This window comes from Lytechinus pictus, chromosome 4, assembly GCF_037042905.1.
Source record: "Lytechinus pictus isolate F3 Inbred chromosome 4, Lp3.0, whole genome shotgun sequence".
Classification (NCBI taxonomy): Eukaryota; Metazoa; Echinodermata; class Echinoidea; order Temnopleuroida; family Toxopneustidae; genus Lytechinus; species Lytechinus pictus.
The window spans coordinates 24,920,402-24,943,223 of record NC_087248.1 but is presented as its reverse complement, the minus strand read 5'-3'; the positions used below and the strand labels follow the sequence as shown (position 1 = coordinate 24,943,223).

At 33.7% G+C, this 22,822-nt stretch overlaps 1 protein-coding gene across 3 annotated transcripts; it reads right to left on the bottom strand.

Moving 5' to 3' along the window:
• Positions 1 to 3,330: 3,330 nt before the first annotated feature.
• LOC129259275 (uncharacterized) lies at positions 3,331 to 19,888 on the bottom strand. Of its 3 annotated transcripts, none has more exons than XM_064098712.1 (6): positions 19,165 to 19,888; positions 17,070 to 17,252; positions 12,732 to 12,994; positions 9,154 to 9,530; positions 8,240 to 8,341; positions 3,331 to 6,127 (listed from the first exon to the last, which is right to left on the bottom strand). In XM_064098712.1, the coding sequence occupies exons 3-6, from the start codon at positions 12,939 to 12,941 to the stop codon at positions 6,109 to 6,111; spliced, it is 708 nt and encodes a 235-aa protein (XP_063954782.1). In that variant the 5' UTR covers positions 12,942 to 12,994; positions 17,070 to 17,252; positions 19,165 to 19,888; the 3' UTR covers positions 3,331 to 6,108. The 3 variants fall into 3 exon arrangements, with proteins under 3 accessions (XP_063954782.1, XP_063954780.1, XP_063954781.1); XM_064098710.1 differs by having other exon boundaries at positions 12,732 to 12,896; positions 19,165 to 19,325; XM_064098711.1 differs by lacking the exon at positions 17,070 to 17,252 and having other exon boundaries at positions 12,732 to 12,896; positions 19,165 to 19,757.
• Positions 19,889 to 22,822: the final 2,934 nt, after the last annotated feature.

Genomic DNA, 22,822 nt, shown 5'->3' with positions numbered 1-22,822 from the left:
CAAGGGGCCCAAAACCTGAATAATTTATTTTGTTCCCTTTCATTGATAAAATCCTTTTGAATTTTGTAAACGTGGTAAAGATAAATATATACTTTAAACACTTTTAGAACGAATAATGATTCTAATAGCATTTGAACCATGATTTAACATGGGTTAACATGAGTCTGAAGAAGGGGTTGGTATTTATCCGCCAATGTCATATTGAATGACTTTACTATATTGACAATAAAGCATTTACCCCCCTCCCCCGTCCCCACCAAACAAATCCAAAAGCAATTCGATATTATAAATATTATAAAAATACAAATCATGGACATAGGTACTTACATGTATTAAGCATACTCTATGTTTTGGAACAGGTAACAAGATTATATTTCCTTGTATCAATATAAAAAAATCTTTTTGATTTTCACCAAAAAATAAAAATCTGTATCATTGTAAAAAAAAAAAAAAAAAAAAAAAAAAATCTTTATTTTAATACTACAATTCACAACACATTTTTTTTTTGGGGGGGGGGGGTGGGGGGGGCATGCGCATATGTATGAGAATAGTGATATACACTTTTTGATATTTTTCTTCGAAAATGATTACACACTTTAAGCATCATTGAGATAATAGATAGGATCTGGGTTTTTTTCCTCAGGCAGAATTTTACAGACATCTTCCTTAAAGCACACCAATGAAGATATAGTAAGACAAATGAAAGTAACATTTCACTCATTAAATAGTGGATTAGGAATTAGAGTTCTAAATGATTTTTTTTTTCATTTTTAAAGATGCCCATTAAACATTAATACTTTTTTATACGTCTTTTTAGCGTCGTATTCAACAAATCATGATTGTTATACTAAATAGTCAAATTCGAATTCACTGTCTGAATTTGATCACATTTGATCTCACATCAAAGCCAGGGCCCTGTGAAGGGAGGGCGCTGGGGGTGCTGAATGACTGAAGCACTCCTAGATTTTTTGGGGGTTTACAGGGTGTTTTTCTCCTTAAGCAGCACCCCCTAAGCAAAATGACCTTCGTTTGGAAGTGAACCCCCATTTTTTTTGGTGGGGGTTATACAAATTTTCATTATTTTTTTTTTCCAAAATTCTTTGAACCACAAAGACCTTCATTTTGTTGTGAAGCCGACCCCTTTTTTTGCTTTTCGAATCTACATCAGCACCCGAAAAACTCGTTCCCAGGGTTCTGGTGTAAAACCAGTGAAATATCGATTGTAAGGTGTAATCACATGGTAGTGATTTTCTTGCAACCAAAATGCAAGTAAGGACAGTACAGCCATGATGATAAATTTAACCATAAATCCAACACTTTTAATAACCAAGTTTGATTAACAAATCAATTTGTTGAGATCCTGCGATAAAGGCTGCTGCTAGCCCAATGGCAGCTTTATTGATTTCGGAGCAGGCTATATTTTTGTGATAGCTAGTACTGACCGCCCAGAAACGTTGTCAGTGCTAACATTGCGTTAAACGTACTAAAAGAAGCCCTATTACAATCGGTAATGTGGCAGCGATGCCTAATACACTTTGGAATAAATATTTCGTCTTAACAATCCGAAAAATGTTATACAGGACTTACTGTTGGCGCTCTATTTTGAGGCCACCACTGGATAAAAAATAGGTGTTTGTTCAAGCATTTACAAAGATTTGTTTATATTTCCACTGTCATCTAATAGAGAAGACTTATCTCTAAGAACGTAATTCCTGTGCAAAGAGGGCACAAACAAGACGTCAGACAAGGAATACTAATTAACTCTTTATGTTAATAATACCGCAGCAGGTAGGCAACAATACCAAAGTGCAATAACAACGCAGGCAAACGGGAAGAAACTTCTTCGGGCCAAAGCGACACTTGGTGGCGCTTTAAAATAAATTGCACACAATACATTTTATGGCGCTTCACAGTTTTTCCAGAAATCTGATGTGTTTTTTGTTCGTATACGCAATGTATATTCAAGCCTTAAAACTCATTTCAAATAATATCTTTACCAACTCAATAAACAATCATTTTTTGCAACATAGTTGAAATTTTCTTTCCGTCTTGCATTTTTTATTTGGAAATGAAGAATATTCAATGAATATGTAACACGGGGGAAATCAAATAATCAATATAGTAGAGAAAATTCGAATGACGACCAGAAAATAATAACTGAATAACAGTGGCATTTTTAAAGCCGTCTAGAGCACTCGCTGTGATATTACACACATGGAACGAACTTCAAAACTCAGTCGTTATAACATAATGCGTACACTGGTTAGTTATTTTGCCCTTGAACATAAATCCATAAAATTCACCACAATCTAGATAGAAATGGATCTTAGCAACACATCGTGTCTGGAAGTAGGCCTAAAGGCTTAAATGAACATGAATTACAAATCGAAAGAATCAAAATACATTAAACAATATAGAGTATAAAAATAATATTTTAGCAATTCAAAATCAACCTGGATGATAACAAATAATTGTAGCGGTTCTAATTCTTCTTTCCCATTTAGAGGGTCCAAGGATGGAATCATACTCCAGGCATGATTTTCACTCATCAATGAATTTATCAACAACACCCACGATTATGGTTAGCGACGATAAGCACTGGTAACCAGTATGTTCCACACATCATAAACACGCTATTCTTACGGCAACATTCTTGCCCTTCTAAAAAGTACATGCATAACTGTTGGAAAATACAGTATTTAAAGATTCAAACATGTCCACTTTTATCGCTGTGCTGTCTTTTCCCCCTTTAAGACATATTTAGAATACAAATCTATTGATAGGATTTCTATGCAGCATGTTGCATATTGCATCAACAGTAAAATGTTCTGTTTATCTTTGCGAGAACATCGGAACTGAGCTTCGGAATTGTAAAATTTACAACGTTCAAACAGTCTGGTGATATCAGCCAAATACATGACCTGAAATGGAAGTATTATTTAACTTGCTGATGATCAATATATTGATAATGCCTGGAGCAGAAAGAATCTTAGAAAACTTTATGAAAAACTATTGACAAATTTAATGAAATTACCCCGTCAGCAGTAGGTTATAGAAATACAAATGTATATACGGCATGGTATCACGTGCCCTTGTATACTTCAAACATAAGAACAAACTACAACTACATGTATCACCATGATCACGGAAGATGATGAATTCCCCAGCTGTTTGTCGTTACCATGGCAACAATTTTTAACACATGAAAAATATGTCTTGACTCGTCTTACCACAAGACCAATGTGTGAGATAGATATCATGGGAATTGGTTATAAACTGATGAAATAGTACAAACTGATTTTTTTTTTTTTTTTTTTTTTTTTTTTTTTTGGGGGGGGGGGGATTCTTTTTAACATATGTTCTAACCAAGGCAACACGATTCATGAGAAATGGAAAAATATTTCCTGCACATCGTTACCTTGAGACCAATGTGTGAGCCACATTTCATTTCATTACAAATTTCGTTAGGCGGGGCATAGTAAATATATAGTGATGCAAAACAATTCACAAAAGCAATGAACAAAACATAAAATGACGATAATGTAATATATTATTTACAATATACCATGTATACAGACAATATTTTTTTACTATTTACATTCGAAATGTGTGATTTGATACAAATACAGTAACCAGTAATATTGTGAATTTGTTGACATTGTAGAACATCATCCGTTTTTTTACTTCAACGTTAGCGAACCATTAATGACTAATTACCCATCTTTTCCTGCACGCCAGTAAAAGGTGTGCCATGCATGTTTGTCACGAACTTCGCATTCATTGTTAATACTTCCCTGTATAAAATGGTTATCCTGATCTCTTTTGTGTCATTTCTCTTTAATTTTGTGCGATTTGTAGGCAATTGATTGTTTTTTGTTTCCTTTTTCTGATTTTGTTTTATTATTTATAATATTTACACGAATATTTTAAAAGGAAGATGCACTCTACAATCTCTCTACAAGCTTTTTTGACAGCATCCTCCATTCATAACCAGTTTGTATGATTGTACTTAAATATTGTTTATGTTGTATTTGCTTATTATGTCAAGATGAACAAACAAAACATTATATGCAATCGCGGGAAATTGGAAAGAGTGCTATGAAAAATTGAATGAAATTATGAGATGATAGAAACTCATCGGATTTTGTTTTTGTTTGGTCATCCCATCAATCTCTACAGTATATAAAATGCTACAAAACAAGACATCGAACCAATGATGTAATGAGCAATATAAAATTATAATTTGTTTTTTTAACAAACATATTAGGAAGTTTGCATTTCTCCGCTTAGATTGCGTTTGGTACAAATCATGTAGTTACCCTATTTACAGACGATTCAACTTTATATCACACATTAGAATGATTGCTTGTTTCTAAACAAGATAATAACTATGTAAAAGTTCAATGAAAAGTAACTCTTTAAACAAAAAATTAGAGTAATAAGTATCGTATCAGGTATTAGAAATTAATCATGTATAAACGTCCATTGTTTTTTTTAAAGGTTGTAACTGCTCGGTAGGAATGAAATATCTAATAAAACTATGACAATATTCGATCAAATACAACCCTCCATGGTAGAGGACGGTCTTACAGCTGCAGCGGTTATGTTTGGGTATCTTTTTATCTTCGACTCTTTTGAATCGGTTGGTCACAAAATAATTTAAGGACCCGTCCACCACCAAGAATATAAATTTGAATGAAATAGGGGACGCAAACAAGTGAAACAAGCGAAATTTCTTCAAAATCGGATGTAAAATATGGACCGACGTTTTCAGTACCGAATTGTGACGTCACGGTGTCATGGCAATGAACCGGTTGGTTCTAAACAGAGTCGCAGCTGACAATCGTTTATACACATTCGAATTTGGAAAAATGGTGATGTGTTTGTCCCCGATTGTTACCATTATTATGAGGTTGCAAGCGATGAAATTCCGATAGCAACCTTTGTTTTCCTTAGAAACACGCGCTTTGTGATATGCGCAGTTCGCAATACTTCCGGGTTCACTTGTTTAGAACCAGGCCGCCATGGCACCATGGCAACCGACGTCATCGCTTCAGTAATCTATGAAAGTTTAATAAGTTATACACTTTTTAAGGAGTCTCGCTTGTTTCCACAATACAGTTATAAATCCTTTCAATTCTATTATCCAATGTAAGGATCTTTTTTACATAAGGAAATCAATTGTCACTGAATCACCATAGATTGCAACAATGGCACATAACATATAGGAATACTTGATAATGAAACACAACAGGAATAATGAGTCGGTTACTGTATTAATTCTTCATTTGCATAACGACCAGAATGCGCATTACCCCCCCCCCCCTCATGAGTATTATGCAGGGTCCGCGTAAGCGGGGGCGGTAGGGGAGGGGCGGGGCTTCAACCACCTAACAAAATCATTCCGTGGCAAATGTTGCTGAATTTCATTCGGTTTATATGTTTTCTACTTTCATCCTACCATGTTCCGCCGTCAATTCGGCCTTGGGGTGAAAGAAGCAGTTCGTGATAAGACATTGATATTGCACAAACTGCATGCGCAGAAGATATTTATATTTATAATCCCTTCTTTATTTTTTTATCCTAATATTCAAGATATGCATGGCTCATATTAGAGAGCGTTTATCTCTTAATTTGATTGAGGTCATTATGTGCGTACGGAAGTCAGCGGATAAAATGATGATATCATTTATTCACAAAATCGGCTGCTTCCTCACTTTGCTGCTTCAAATCTAAAGCATATGAATTGAAAAGCATTCTCTAACACAGGGCATCAGCCAACATAACTAACAACAGGAAAGTTGTGCTTTGAAAATAACGCACTGGTAGTCGCTATTGTCAAAATACATGTATGTTGCCATTGAGATGCACATTATCATTAGGCGTCGGATCTCGTTTGATCGAATAAATGATAGCGTTGAATGTCCTTCTCCAATAGGTCCATGTTTTAACCGACGCATTATCATATGGTTGAGGTGTGGGAGCTTATGATCAGTAAACTGTTCTATTATGGTACTCCGAAATGAAATAACTCATGGCTTCTTGTTGGCTGCCATCATACTTGAATATTAATCTCGTCCGATTCGTCATGACCTTGATGCTGCAACTTTATCTTCTAAAGTACTTACTGTATCGTGGTGTGTGAGAGAAGAGAGAGAGAAATATACATATATTAATAAGGTTGTTGTGTAAAAAAAAAATAAAAAAGACTAATAATAGAATGAGAAAAAAAATAGAAGTTAATGAGTAATACAAAAAAGATTCGCATATAACAGTGTATAATAGAGTCTAGAGTGAGGAGAGAGAGAAAGGGAAAAAAATGAAAGGGAGAGGGCGCGTCCGCTGAAGGAGGCCGAGGGGTATTAAACAGTGACCGTTAGATTAAATTCAATTAAATTGAGTATATGAATATAAAAAAGGCCCAAGTCTATAGAAGGTCATTTCGAGAAAATCGACAAAAAAATGATATTTTATAATGGCTTAAATGACAGAACATCATAAAACAAATTTAAGTGTATATTTTTTTGTCAAGGAACGTTAATATCAATGTTACTTGTGGGCGGGTTCTTTTGTCTGGTGGACTTGGGTCGCTTCACGAATCATATAGACTTGGGTCATTCTTACATCTATATACATGGTAGACTTCTGTAGTAAGTAGTAAAGGAATGAGAGAGGTCGCCAGGATATGAATGTAAGAAAAGCCCCCAAGTCCTCGACTTGTGCTTTTTTTACACTCATACGAGATTTCCCTACTTTATTTAACAAATTTTTGAGATGATATAAGATTTATCATTTAAACACAAAATGAGCCATTGTATAAGGAACGATTTTCCATATGTAACTTAATTTCGCCAAAAAATTGGACTTGGGCTGTTATTTTATCCAGATACTTAATTTAATTCTTTACCCCATATTCATTCGAAATATAATACAAAGTAACACAATCAGATACAATTTTACAAATGAACATTTTTGCTTCGTTAAAAAGTATAACATTGAGGATAAATGGAAATGGGGGGGGGGGGAATAAAAGCAAAGCTTATAAAGCGTGGATCCTCTTTGGAAATGAAAATAAATATATATTGTCAAATTATTCACATATGCGTATACTATAAAGAAAAAAAAAAAAAAAGGAGGAACAAAAAGATTGAAATCAGATTAATGTAAATATATTTTAAATCACTGACCAAATGCAAAGTTAGTCACACAAAGAGGTCTCCGCTATGAAGGATATATTGCGCATTAGAGAGGAGAAAAAGAAGAGAGAGGGAATGACAAGACATAGAAGTCAAGACATAACAAGATGCAGGACAAGACAGAATAAGAACATAATAAGTAAATAAGAAAAAAAGGGAGGACAAGTCAGAGGAGTGGGGATTATTTATTAGGACAGGTTATTTTTCGATTTAGCGTATGCATAGTGAGTGTAGTAAATCAGCGTGTACCATGCTGAGAAGGCACTCAATAATAAGTTCACAACGCGATCAGATAAAGATATTTCATCGCTGACGTACAAAATCATGTTCGATTTTCAGTTACCACAATGTAAGCTAACGATGTATTCTTTGCATTATCAGATGGTCTCCTTATCATTATGGTCAAGTGGTCAAGTTCTTTGTTGAATAGTCATTTAGGTTCATGTAAATTTCAACTATGTCTAAATCATCATGATAATGTGAGAAAATAGCAGTAGCCATGCCAGGGGTCAAAGAGTTCGGTTTCTGTACCTGACATCAGGTATTTGTTTGGCCATTAATTTTCAGTTCATATTCCTGTCTAAAAAAAAAAGTATGGGAGATCATCTTAATTTCAATCATTTTAAACACTCTAAACTTTAGTCAGCTCGTGTTGTTTTTGACTACCCCCCCCCCCCAGAATGCAGATTTACAATGTGATTTCTCTGCTTAAGTCTACGCGACCCAAAACACATATATTGCTTCATTATAAATATTCGAGGGCATACTTTCTATCAGAATATTTGATATATATTATAAGGAGATCAGATGGAAGAGCACAATGCAAGGATAAGATTTAGTTTGCATACTACATGGTTGTATATCTGAAAAGTAAGCAATGATGCTCGCCATATATCATGGCCAAGTGTAAATGGAGACAGAAAATTCGTACATGAGAAACAAACAAGAAAAAAAGACACCTAGCTAATTCCTCTGTATAAGAAACTTGAATTAAATATGTTAAAAAGGGGAATTGTTTGATAAAACGAGGTCTTATGACTCACCCAACTGGTGTGCCACGTACTATCTCCACCTTTGTTCTATGTTCATCATCGGAATCAATGCTAGAAGGATCTAATCTCTCATCAGTCCCACATCGTATGAATCTAATAGTATTAACGTGGAGAGAAGACGCATTCGTTGGAATAAAATATTTTGTGTGATATGAGGGAAAGGGTGGTGTGTGGTGGGCGGGCACGGCTCTAGGGAAAGCAAAGTAAAATCACCGGCAAACGCAGACACAAAACTATATTTACTTTAAACATGGACTTACAATATATTGATATCATTTGTTGCAGTTTTAAGGTATAAGAGATTAAATTGCTAACTACATGGAAAATAGATTGACATCAAATGAAATGAAATCAAACTCGAACCAAATGTAAAAGCAAGGCATTGTCATTCTTAATGTGGAGAAGAGCATTATCCCATGCATGCCCATTGCCCATCGAAACAAATTGAAATGTAAGGTAATAAATCCAGTAATTCATGTAAGATCATATTGAGTAGAATCCAAACCATATCAGATTATGCGTGATTTTGTCAAAAGTGCAGTTGCACATTGTAGACAGACATGTCAAAAGGGGAAATTAACTTTCATAGCTTTAATGTACGTATGGTAAAACACAGCATGGCATACAAAAAACGCATTTGTGTGTTTTTTTTTTTTTTTTTTACGGGGAACAGTTATTGTATGTTATACACGGACTGCATACGCATGATATCATATCATATTGATTTGTATAAAGCATTGTCCATGGAGTTCAAAAAGAGGTTCTTGTTAAAATTTCAGCACTATATTAATTTCCCACGATAAATAACTGAACATTGAAATTTGAAAGGGTGTACTTATCAACCGATGAATGATCATCATGACCCAACAGAGTATTAAAATATACTAAATGTATCATACATGTACCTTAGGATCTTCAGATGTTTGAGGTCCTCTGATGATCTGAAAGCTTGAATGATGTCTCTAATCTCACTGTTACCGATGTCGAGATCTGTGAATGTGACCTTGACAAGCTGAGATGAGACCTTGCGAAGTGCATTGGGCAGTGAGGTGGGATCATCATGGAGAGAAGCCGGGCGATACGCACTCTCAAGCGTTTGAATGGTGAGCTCTGTTACTGCTGGTAGATGGATCCTCTGGATGACGTCACTTCTGATCGTGCCCCATACCTGTATGGTGATCCTCTTCACATTGTCAAACATTGAACCACAATCCTGCCATCCTTCTAGTGTCTCATCACTGATGGTCAGATCAGTAACATTAGAGCTTGTGTTGCAGTCATCCTACAATAGATGAGAAAATAATAACAAAGTGAACCAAAGAGATAACAAGACATCATACTAGTGGAAACATAATATATATTTATCACCATCTACATCGTCTGAGAATGTATAAGCATAAGTATAAGAAAGTATAATTATTCACACATTGTCAATAAATGGAAATTGTGTACATGTCGTGCAAATACGTAATTAAGACAACAGATTATTTATACACAAAGTAATATAACATGAACAATATAATTTACACAATGGATGAGAGGATGAAGAGAGAGAGACATAAAACATGTAAAACGATAATGAAGAAAAAACATCCAAAATAAATCTTAAGAAAAGTACAGATCATCCACGAAGCGTTTTCTTTTAATACTACCATTGTATTTTTGTTATTTAAATCATGATTAAAAAAAAATAAGATTGCTAAGATTGATTCTTATTAACTTTTCCTGCACCCCATATTATGTTTTCGAACATGAAGGCTAAATTCACTTAAACCAACATGTTCTTCCAAACACTTAATTTTGTAAATAAGAAAAGAGGATCAATAATTGCACAAAAAATGAAATAAGGCAAATAAAAAAAAGTAGGAGCACTGATGGTTTCATACAAAATTTAGAAAGTTATGGCACTAAAAATGTGTTTATTTTTTCACAAAACAGATTGTGCTTAGCAATATGCAAACAATGTAGTCGATGCTCCCAATTCGCGGTCCATTTTGTATTTTCTCGTTTTAATTAAACAATATTTTCATTTTATTTTTGTAGGTGCCGTGGCCGAGTGGTCTAAGGCGCCTGACTATACATGGGAAGTCCAGGGTTCGATCCCCGGCCATGCCCGTGAGCAAGGCATTTAATCTACAATGCTCTTTTATCCTGCTTTCAAATAAATGGAAATGCTATATGCATTATTGGTAACTAGATGTACACTTGTTTTAAAAAAAATACTTTTACAGTCCAGAGACTCTACATCAAAACACAATGACGTTACAACAATGGCAATTTACATTGATTAGAGACAAATCAAACTTTGATTTACATGAGGAGAAATATATCAAAATACAATTGTAAATGGGTGACTTCATCGGTTTCCTCATCTGCATGATAATCAAAATGTGTACATAACTACTTTATGAATTTAAGCAAAATATCATTTGACATCCAGTTTTGGAAACGAAATAGAAAGCTCGTTTGATTTTCTATTTTCATTCAATGTAACCATTCGAAGTGCAGTTAAATGGTATGCGGGCTCAGTATGGCTAGAAGAAATAACACATTTCTACTCCACACCCTAGTACATTCATCAGTGCAATCACATTCAGTGGTTGAATGAACCAAATATTTTGAGGGGGCCGAGCGTGGAAAGAGAGGCCAAAAAAAACAGCGATAGATTGAAAGCAGCGAATAATTTTTTTTGCCTTTGTAATAAAAAAACAATCATGCTGTGATTTTCATCTGTACTCTGATGTTCATTTTTTACTATGCCGACGAATTCCTCATATAAATACATTTAAGTAAAAGTAATCTTCATCTCTTTTGAGCCTGATATGCCCCCTAGTGTATCAAGATTGTAGTTTAATTATAACACCTGAAATCAAAATTAGAATAAAAAAAAACTTTTTTAATTGTTAAAGAAATCTATTTCACAGATCCCAATACCGAGGTAAGAAAAAGAGAATTTGATTTATATAGAGTAGGACCATAACGAAAATGTCACGCACCACACTTTGGGAAAATTCATTTTGCTATAAACCCCGCACAAAACAATGTTTGTTTTAATCTGCTATACATTTTAAACCTTAATCTGCATCACGAAGTGTAAGTTTATCCTAAAGTAAATTTAGATAACAACTTTGGATAAAAACATACAGGCCTATTCGTCATGTGAAACATAATGATTATACTAGTAATGCAAAATAGGTTAATGGGTTAATCAGTTGTAACACTCGATGTGCTTTCAAAATAAATTTAGCTTTAGATAAAAAGGGTTGATTAATTGCTATGCAAACCTCCAAAAATTGCAAGTTTTCCATTGCATTAAAAAGCTCTCATCAAAACACAATACGATTCGAAAATTAATAGGAAAAAACACATATATCTCATTGCATTATGCTTATATCATCAGTTCATTATGTATCATTTGGTAGAGCTCAATAATAAAATAAGGGGGCACAAATCCCCTACTCATTTGTCCTAGATTCTTTAACGAAAATGGAAACAATTTCCGAAACATTTATACAATTGGTTTATGGCTACTATTAATTGACAATTGATATAATAACAATTCGGTATAGATATGAACAATTTCGCTTTATACAGTGCGTCCCACAAAAACCGAAACCGAGATTTATCGATGACAAATACAATAGACAATGACCTACCATTGTAAAGCTTAGAATCCCTTCTTTCATCTGAAATTACTTAGATTTTTATCATTCATGCATGAGTGAGCAAAAACAATTTGAAGAGGGGATACCAAAAAGTCATTTTGCGGGCTCTATCTGGGTTACAAAAAGAAAACCACATTTCTAAAAAGTTCAATATCTGCTCTTTAATTTGATACCTCAATTTTAGAAAATGGTCAAGAAATAACAAAGTTCTGGTCATTTGAAATAAGGCTTGAATTTCAATAATCTCATAAAATTAAGAGGATTTACAGGCAAGCATTCAAACTCACTCGACACTCCGTTTTGTTAAACCGTGCGATAGCTTCTGTTGGAAACCGGTGAAAACACGTTTATTTAATGAAACTATGGAAATACAAGCATTGTTTCGATGGACCATAACTTTCTTACTTCTTGATCATTTTTTGTGATTAAGGTATCAAATAAAAGAGCGGATATTGAACTTGTGAGGCATGTGACTTTTTTTGGAAATTCAGATACCCCCCGTCAAATGAGTTTTTGGCATCCTTTCTTCAATTTTGTTTGCTCACTCATGCATGAATAATGAATAATCTAAGTAATATCACAGAAAAGAGGAGATTCTAAGCTTTACATTGATAGGTCATTTGTCTATTGTATTTATGATTAAGGTATGATAAATCATCGCTAAATCTCGGTTTCGTTTTTTGTGGGACGCACTCTACAGTTAATCATAGCCTCATTAGACAACTTCATTGTCAATAGAATGAGGATTATCACACTAAAAAAATTGTATGGTTTCCTTGTACTACTTTTTTCATGTAAAACCTCCCAACATATGTTACCTTCGCAGTTGATGCCATCGACGATGCTGTTGAGTAGAAGACATCATGATACTGACCGTAGAGTGTGAGGTTCTTCAGATGATTCATCTTACAGATGAACTGAGCGAGATCACGTGATGCAGACGGACGTTTACTGAGATGATCATTGTGATCAAGAGTCTCAATCTGATATAATAGTAACATAAAGATGTAATCAAGGTTACTGTACATTAATCCGTTGACAGAAATGGGAGTATTAAAATCAAATTTATCATGAATATCATCTGCAAAACAACACACCAATCTAGTATGGCTGTAATAATGGTAATAAAAATGTTATCATAATAGAAAATCTTAATCGGAATCGCGTTTTGCATATCTGCTAACATACAACACTCCGTATTTTTTAAAGTATCGGCCCGATTATTAACTGAAAATACACAATAAAAACTTAAGGTGAAATATATAGTCATTTTAGTCAGATGAAACAAATGTTTGGTTATAGCATAATATTTTGGTGCCAAGCTTTTTGAGTTACTAACATTCAAAGTGTTCTTGCAAGGTTTTTAGGTTTTGATAGATTAATTTCAAAGCATTGGAAGAACTGTTACTGGTTTATTGTATACAAAATGGCACCAATTAAATCATATGATTTGATATCTTAATTATTTAATAAATTTTCATAATATGCTATAATGAATTCGAATAAGAAACAATGAATAATATCGTTAGATTATAAGTACTAATAATTTACATGTAGAGCGTTGTGGCCCAATATATTAGTCTTGAAACAAAAGGTCTGGGTACGAATCCCAGCCATGCAATTTCAGCAAGCAATTTATCCACGTTGAGCTGCACCCAACCCAAGTGAGGAACATGAATGGATACACGGCAGAATTAATTTTCTTAAACGCACTGAGCGCTGAAAGGCAGCTCTAGCTAAAGCCGATGTAATAATAATAATAACAATTAACAGTGCGCCTCGGATTAGATTATGTCTTGATAGATGGCGCTATATAAATGCCAATTATTATAATTATTATGTAGACGGTTCTGTGCTCACGATGCTTTTTTCATTCAAATTATAAACCGAAGAATTTTCATTTCATACGCCATCTAAGTACCACAAAAACATACTGAAATTAATGATGGCTATACTATAGACTATTGTTAATGTTGGACGAGTTTATTAAGCAACTTCAGTTCTGGATGTGTTTATCACATTATGTTTTATGATACAGAAATAAACCATACTGGCGAATTGATATGAAGTATAACAAATAAAAGTTTTGACTGAACAGTAGACGCAAATTTCGCTTCTTGGGTCATTGTCTAAATTACATTCATTACGAATCATTATGCAGAAGACTAGACAACATCATAACTTTATAAGAAACGAATGCATATACATGTATATGTGACGTTTCAATGAAACTATTAAATGCAAAGAAATGAACCTGAGACAAAATACGATTTTTTTCATGTAAATGAAATGAGAGTTCAGATGCATAATGTAGATAATGCGCTAAAACAAAGTACTTTTCCATCGATCGTTTTTGTCTCACCTGCATAGCAGAGTGAGACTATAGGCGCCGCTTTTCCGACGGCGACGGCGGCGGCGGCGGCGGCGGCGGCGGCGGCGGCGGCGGCGACGGCGGCGTCAACACCAAATCTTAACCTGAGGTTAAGTTTTTGAAATGACAGCATAACTTAGAAAGTATATGGACCTAGTTCATGAAACTTGGCCATAAGGTTAATCAAGTATTACTGAACATCCTGCCTGAGTTTCATGTCACATGACCAAGGTCAAAGGTCATTTAGGGTCAATGAACTTAGACCATGTTGGGGGAATCAACATCAAAATCTTAACCTAAGGTTAAGTTTTTGAAATGTCATCATAACTTAGAAAATATATGGACCTAGTTCATGAAACTTATACATAAGGTTAATCAAGTATCACTGAACATCCTGCATGAGTTTCACGTCACATGACCAAGGTCAAAGGTCATTTAGGGTCAATGAACTTTGGCCGAATTGGGGGTATCTGTTGAATTACCATCATAACTTTGAAAGTTTATGGATCTGATTCATGAAACTTGGACATAATAGTAATCAAGTATTACTGAACATCCTGTGCAAGTTTCAGGTCACATGATCAAGGTCAAAGGTCATTTAGGGTCAATGAACTTTGGCCAAATTGGGGTATTTGTTGAATTACAGCCATAAATTTGAAAGTGTGTTGGTCTAGTTCATAAAACTTGGACATAATAGTAATCAAGTATCACTGAACATCCTGTGCGAGTTTCAGGTCACATGATCAAGGTCAAAGGTCATGTAAGGTCAAAGAACTTTGGCCACGCTGGGGGTATTTGTTGAATTGCCATCATATCTCTATAAGTGTATTGGTCTAGTTCATAAAACGTGGAAATAAGAGTAGCCAAGTATCACTGAACATCTTGTGCGAGTTATAGTAGTTTTCAAAATCAGCACTGCTGCTATATTGAATCGCGTGATGCAGGTGAGACGGCCAGAGGCATTCCACTTGTTAATTATTATCAGGGCTTTTACATCGAAAGCATTTATCAAACATTTGTGTTTTGTTTTGTTTTTGTTTTCACATAATAATTGACTGGACTAATGTTTGTCATTTCAAATAGTGTAGTGTATCCATCTTGATGGCTCTACATGTATAATAAGTTTTAAAAGAAAATTACCTTTATCAAAACACCTTTTAATTTGTAAACTAAATATATTTTTCAAAACACACACACACACAAAATTAAGGTAATATTAAATCAAATTCATCATGATTAAAACGAAACCAAGATTATCATTATAATATGCTTATCCCTTGATGTTGCAATAATTAGAAAGAAAAAATAACAATTTAAAGAAATGAAAAGGTAAAAGTATACCTTTGATGAAGAAAACAAAATATGTCATCAAACAAGGGCCTGAATAAACCGTTGAACTCTAATCTACATGTATATTCAGTTGAATGAACAAACTTGGATCATCGACCTATTGGAAATTACTCTTCGTCGATCACATAATGTTATGAAAATTACAGAAATTTTCTCCAATAACTATGAATGAAAAGATTTTTTTCTTAATCATACTAATTATTATCTAATCAAAGGATGTTAATTTGCCCTTTTTTCTTAATAAAGCAAATCTGATCGGAGTTACATGTAGATGCATCATTCATTAAATACGCATGGTGACTCGGGTGTTATGTATACTTTATACACAATAATTTATTCAAAATCTGAAAGACATTGAAAAAGACATCTAAGGTCACATTCATCTAAAAAAATATATTTTCGTCCTATGTAACGCCTTCTTAAAAATGGTTGATGTTTTTGTTTATATTTATATTTATATTTCTATATCAGCTGGAAACATATCTCAAATAAATAATTTATCTCAATGGTCCTTAATTATTCAGGAAGGAAAATGTACAGTACAGTGCGTTCCAGTAAAGAGGGACACCGGAATTAAGTGTAATTTGCGCCATTAGAATCATTAATTTGCTTCATGAAATGGACATAAATGGAATGATATGATTTACTTCATTTGATATTCACCTCAATATTTATATAACGCACGCATGACTGAGTTAAAACAATGGAAAATGGTGCTACAGATCTTTAATTTGCACGAGCGATTTTGAGTGAGTTTTTCTGGCTTTTACTGCTATCTATTTCTAAAACAAATGTCATACTCCAATTATTTTACCAAACGCGTAAAATAAGATCGACGCAAGGTTCAGAAAAAAGTTGGATGAAAACATGCTTGATTTCTACTTATTACATGCATTTCTTTCCCCCAACAAAACAGCAGACAGTAGGCTGACATTGAATGCTGCACGGGATGGGGAAGAAAAGGCCTTTTTTGTTGCGGGCTGGAGTCTGTGATGACTAAGATCAAGGTAAAATCAAGATTATCACGATTTATTGATTAATTGACTGAATTTATTCTGCTTCTATTTCAATTCTAACACAAATTACAATACAAACTTAAGCGAAATACAAATACATAACAAAAATGTATTCCGCTTCGAAGCAAAGTTTGTTCATCTCGGTTCCCTGGAATAAATAACGGATTAAAATATAGCTTTAAAAATGAATGTAATTATGATAATAATTAAGAATGTAATGTAGAGTAATACAAATTGGGCCAAACTCTTCATGCCTATGCACCATGTTCGTTATATAATAATATATCATTCCTCTGGTACACAACATTAGACAAATTTTATTTTTAGAAAGTGAATATCCTTATCACTTCATACTGCACTAATTGGAAAAAAATGCTTTTAAACCTGAAGAGAACGAAAATAAGAAACTGAAAAGATACCTTTGCACACGATGCTAAGGATGATAACGTTGAATAGAACTCGTAATGAAATGAGACACTGTAGTATCGATCACCGAGACGAAGTTCCCTGAGATAAGTCATCTTACAAAAGAACTGAGCCAGATCACGTGATGCAGGCTGACGTTGACTGAGATCAACACGTTTGATATCAAGACGCTCAATCTGGAATAATAATGACATGATGACGAAACAAAACAAGTCATCAAACAAGGGTCTGATTGAACCATTGAACTCTATTCTACATTCGGTTAGTTGAGCAAACCTTGATCATCGAATCATTGAAAATTAATCTTCGTCGATCACATAATCAGATGTTACGAAAATCACAGTAACTTTCTCTAATAACTAAAAATGAAAATAAAAATATTCTTAATCATGTTATTGTTTATTTAATCAAAGGCTAATAATTTGCCAAATTTTCTTAAATGAAAAATACGGACGGTGGTTACATGTAGATGCGTCATTAATTAAATCCGCATGGTGATTCGGGTGTTATGCATCCTTTACACAAAGTAATCGAAATCTGGAGAAAGGCAATGAAAATAGAAATCTAAGGTCATACTCATCTCCAAAAAATAATGGATTTTGGGCCTATATAATGCCTACTTAGAAAGTATCATTTTTTGTACATATTAATATGCATAATTTTATATCAGCTGGCAATTATTAGGGTACCATCCTTTCTGCTATTGTCTCATCTTCTATGCCTTTGCCAGTGTAAATATATTCTCAAGGAGTAAAAGGCGTTCCCCGGATGAAATAATTATATCTCGATAAAGCAAAATTCTCCAAGCAAAAGCTCAAAATTTCAGCAATATCTGATGTATGATAAAATTATTTAATTTCAGAATTAAACTTTATTTTGTAAGAAAATGGTCAAGCACGCTGAATAAAATACAGTATGCAATAGTCGTTCTGACGATTTCAGTTCTAAGCTTTCCTTTCACATGATATCTTATCAATTCACAATTGAAAAGGGTGGAAGTGGTATTTTTTCCTTTGTATCAAAATCCGCTGCAAGAATGTTTATCATACACATTACAGCAGTGTTGTAAAACTTCAAATTGTCTTCATTTGTGGTTGACAATATTTCAACTTGTCATTCAATAAAAATGAGCATACTCATCATGCTCATTGCATATTCATGAAGACATGTTATAATGCAAACTTCGTTATTCCTGGTCTGGTTATTTGAACAAATTGTGTTCTTTGTCTGAGATTACTTGATGTATTCAAATTATATTCTGTCTAGTGTAAATTAAAGTGTACGACGTTAACAAAGGAACAGAATACACAGGTTGCCATAATGGGTCACTTTGGCAATATTTCATATTCAGTTAGATTTCAATTTCGTTTAAATGTAGTCCTACAAGCATATTAAAAATCGCTTGTTTTTTAATTAAACAAAAAGATAAGGCGAAAATGATAAAGAATAGATTTGATAAAACTATTCGAATTGCACTTCTTTGTTCATAGTTTAGTGTATTGGTGTAGTATTTGGCATTGCGCACATTACTAGATGGACGCATCTGTCATTATTTGTATTGTCTTCGTCTGTTAATACAATATACAGGAGTACATATATCTGCATACTTTTCAACAAGGGGAAAGACGGTTTCTACATTTTAGGTTTACTGCAATAAACAATTAAAGGAACTATTACTTCTAAAAATATCTACACACAAATATAATTAGCATTTAATGATGCAGAGACGGAATGTAACGTGTTTTATCGCATATGTGCAGCATACACAAAGATTTATTACTAATTTTTATTTTGTAAAATTATTCTTATACGGATGCATTCTGGATTTCAACGTGTTAGGGTTCGATTAAATTAACCGTCAAACAGGTGTGCCACTTGATTACCCTTAACCTATGGGAAGGAATCAATAAAAATTTACCAGAATAATAATTCAGTAAAGGTATGAACAATTTCGCTTTATAAGAGGCATAGCCCCATTATACAAATTAATGGCTACAGAATGAGGAGCATGATTAAAAATCAGAACTTGTATGGCTTGCTTGTAAGTGCTACTTTTTATACATGTAAAAACCTCCTAACATATATTACCTTTGTAGTTGAAGCCATCGACGATGCTGTTGAGTAAAAGTCATCATGATAATAACCGTCGAGTGTGAGGTCCTTCAGATGTTTCATCTTACAGATGAACTGAGCGAGATCACGTGATGCAGACGGACGTTGACTGAGATTATCATAGTGATAAAGAATCTCAATCTGATATAATAGTAACATAAAGATGAAATCAAGGTTACTGTACATCAACACGTACACAGAAATGGGAATATAAAAATCAAATCAAGCATGAACATCATTCACGAAATAACGCACCGATCTAGTATGGCTGTAATCATGGTAATACAAAATGATATCACAATAGAAAATCTGAATGGAAATTGCGTTCTGCACATCTGCTTATATTCCACATTCCGTGTTTTTTTTAAGTATCGGCCTGATTATTAACTGAAAATACACAGTAAAAACATTTAAGGTGAAATATATAGTCATTTTAGTCAGATGAAACAAATGTTTGGTTATAGCACAATATTTTGGTGGCCTTTTTGAGTTACTAACATTCAAAGTGTTCTTGCAAGGTTTTAAGGTTTTGATAGATTAATTTCAAAGCATTGGAAGAACTGTTAGTGGTTTATTGTATACAAAATGGCACCAATGAAAACATATGATTTGATATCTTAATTATTAAATAAATGTTCATGATATACTATAATGAATTCGAATAAGAAACAATGAATAATATCGTTGGATTTTAAGTACTAATAATTTACATGTAGAGCGTTGTGGCCCAATTTATTAGTCTTGAAAAAAAAAGGTCTGGGTACGAATCCCAGCCATGGCGTAACTTTTTTTCAGCAAGAAATTTATCCACGTTGAGCTGCACCCAACCCAACTGAGGAACATGAATCGATACACGGCAGAATTAATTTTCTTAAACGCACTGAGCGCTGAAAGGAAACTCTAGCTAAAGCCGATGTAATAATAATAAAAATTAACAGTGCGCGTGTGTGTGTGTGTGTGTGTATGTGTATTTGAGTTTTGTCAGACGTGTATCAATCAGATATGATTATTTACGTCTGGGACCGACCTTTAACGTCACCATCCGAAAGACGTGACCAGGGCTCGAACTTCGAACCTCTGCATCAATTTGTAACTTCCCCACAGCTTGGATTACAGGCGCACGCCACAACGCCCAGTTGTTCATCATACGTCATCAAACAACGCCCAGTGCGCCTCGGATTAGATTATGTCTTGATAGATGGCGCTATATAAATGCAAATTATTATAAATATTATGTAGACGGGTTCTGTGCTCACGATGCTTTTTTCATTCAAATTATAAACCGAAGAATGTTAATTTCATACGCCATCTAAGTACCACAAAAACATACTGAAATTAATGATGGCTATACTATAGTGTTGGACGAGTTTATTAAGCAACTTCAGTTCTGGATGTGTTTATCACATTATGTTTTTATGATACAGAAATAAACCATACTGGCGAATTGATATGAAGTATAAAAAATAAAAGTTTTGACTGAACAGTAGACGCAAATTTCGCTTCTTGGGTCATTGTCTAAATTACATTTATTACGAATCATTATGCAGAAGACTAGACAACATCATAACTTTATAAGAAACGAATGCATATACATGTATATGTGAAGTTTCAATGAAACTATTAAATGCAAAGAAATGAACGTGAGACAAAATACGATTTTTTTTTCATGTAAATGAAATGAGCTATTCACTCCAAAAGAGTTTCGGTTTAGATGCATAATGTAGATAATGCGCTAAAACAAAGTACTTTTCCATCGATCGTTTTTAATTATTATCGGGGCTTTTACATCAAAAGCATTATATCAAACATTTGTGTTTTGTTTTGCTTTTGTTTTCACATAATAAATGACTGGACTAATGTTTGTCATTTCAAATAGTGTAGTTTATACATCTTGATGGTTCTACATGTATAATATAGTGGAGCGGCTAAGACCCAAAATACACCCAAATCGTTCACTTTTTGAAGAAAGCGTGAAACTTTGCACATAGTATCTATGATAATTAGGGATCATTAAAAAAAATGGATCCAAAAAAATAGCGCCCTCTGGCGGCCGCCATTTTGAATTCCAATATGGCCGCCAAAATTTTAACACCAGCGTACAAAATAGCTTATAACTTTCTTGTAAAACATGTTTTAAACATGTATGAGGTATGGATTTAAAGAAAATTAAATTCTTAGCATAATGGAACCAATAAAGATTTTTTTTTAATTTTCGTTTCTATTGATAATGGGAGTAAAACCTATTTGTTTTACATTTTTTCTGAAAATTGCAGATTTACCATGAGATTCAAAATTCTATCAAATGATCATTATTCAACTAAATGTCATCAAATAAATTAAAAAAATATCCTCAAGTATGCTGAATAGATTGTGAAAAGTTGGAGATTATTACACCTTTTACCAAAAAGTTATAACCCTTGAAAGAGAGTAATGACAAGTTCTTCAGAATCACAAAAGTGAATAAGACATGCGCCCTCTGTTGTGGAGATATGGACAGCTGCTTCATTCTGGTTGGTCAAAAGTTTTGTTCATCTATTGACATCTCTTGGCAGTCTACTCTGGTAAGTCTCTGCTAAGTTTAGCATTAACTCATGTAGAAAATGATATTTCAATGCTGTAGTTGTTATGAAACAATACATTTTTATCAAGATAAATGCTTATATTTCCAATATTTTTCATGTTAAATAGTTGTACTGTTCACCAGTCCCATCCAGTCAAAATCATGTCGGGTTGACAGAAGTGATGTTTGCACGTATGCCTAGATTTACATAGACCTCTAGGTCTACAAATATAGATCTATGATCATTCAGAAGAGTTTTTAACAGTCAAATGAAGTTGTATACATGCAGTCTCCACTGGTAATTTTGAAGAGAATTAAAATGTTGAGTCATCATAGATTTTTGTGATCTTTCAATTAGGCCTAAGCCTAAAGCCCTAAGGTAGTCTAGCCTAGCCTCGAATTCGGGATCATTAGGCCGAAGCCAGGATAGGATCCAGGCATAATATGGTATAGATTTCACTGAAATTGTGAATTCAAGAAAGGGTTCACTAGAATACAACTATTATTGTCTCCTTTATAGAATAAATGTGGTGTAAAGTAATCAAAAGCATGTATATCTAAACTTAGTCTAGACCTACATCAGGACCATAATGTAGTCTTGTAGACCTTGACTGAAAAAGCAATGGAGTTAATTCATTAAAGATAATTTAAGATCAATGCACAGTGTATTTGAATATCATTCTTTTTGTTTATAAATATAAAAAAGTAGAAAATGTACCTACTCTAATCCATTCAGGACAGGAATGGTGTTGCAGCAGAGGCAATTGCCATTCCTTCCTCAAGTTGGCAACAATAGAAATTTCAATTCTCTTTCTAGAATACAGTGTAGACTATATACCTAGTTCTTGAATGTCCGGACAGGTTGGGTATCCAAACAATTTTAGTATTCTAATTTCAACAAGATGGCATTAATTATTTTATGAATTTCTTGAGAATTAATACTAGTATTATTCAAAATGAGATATATTCATGATATTTTCTATTATCGGGTGCATCATTTTGGCAAAATTGAAAATAAAAACTAGACAATTTATTTTTGTTAAGCCTCTGGACACCCAACCCACATTCTTTTAA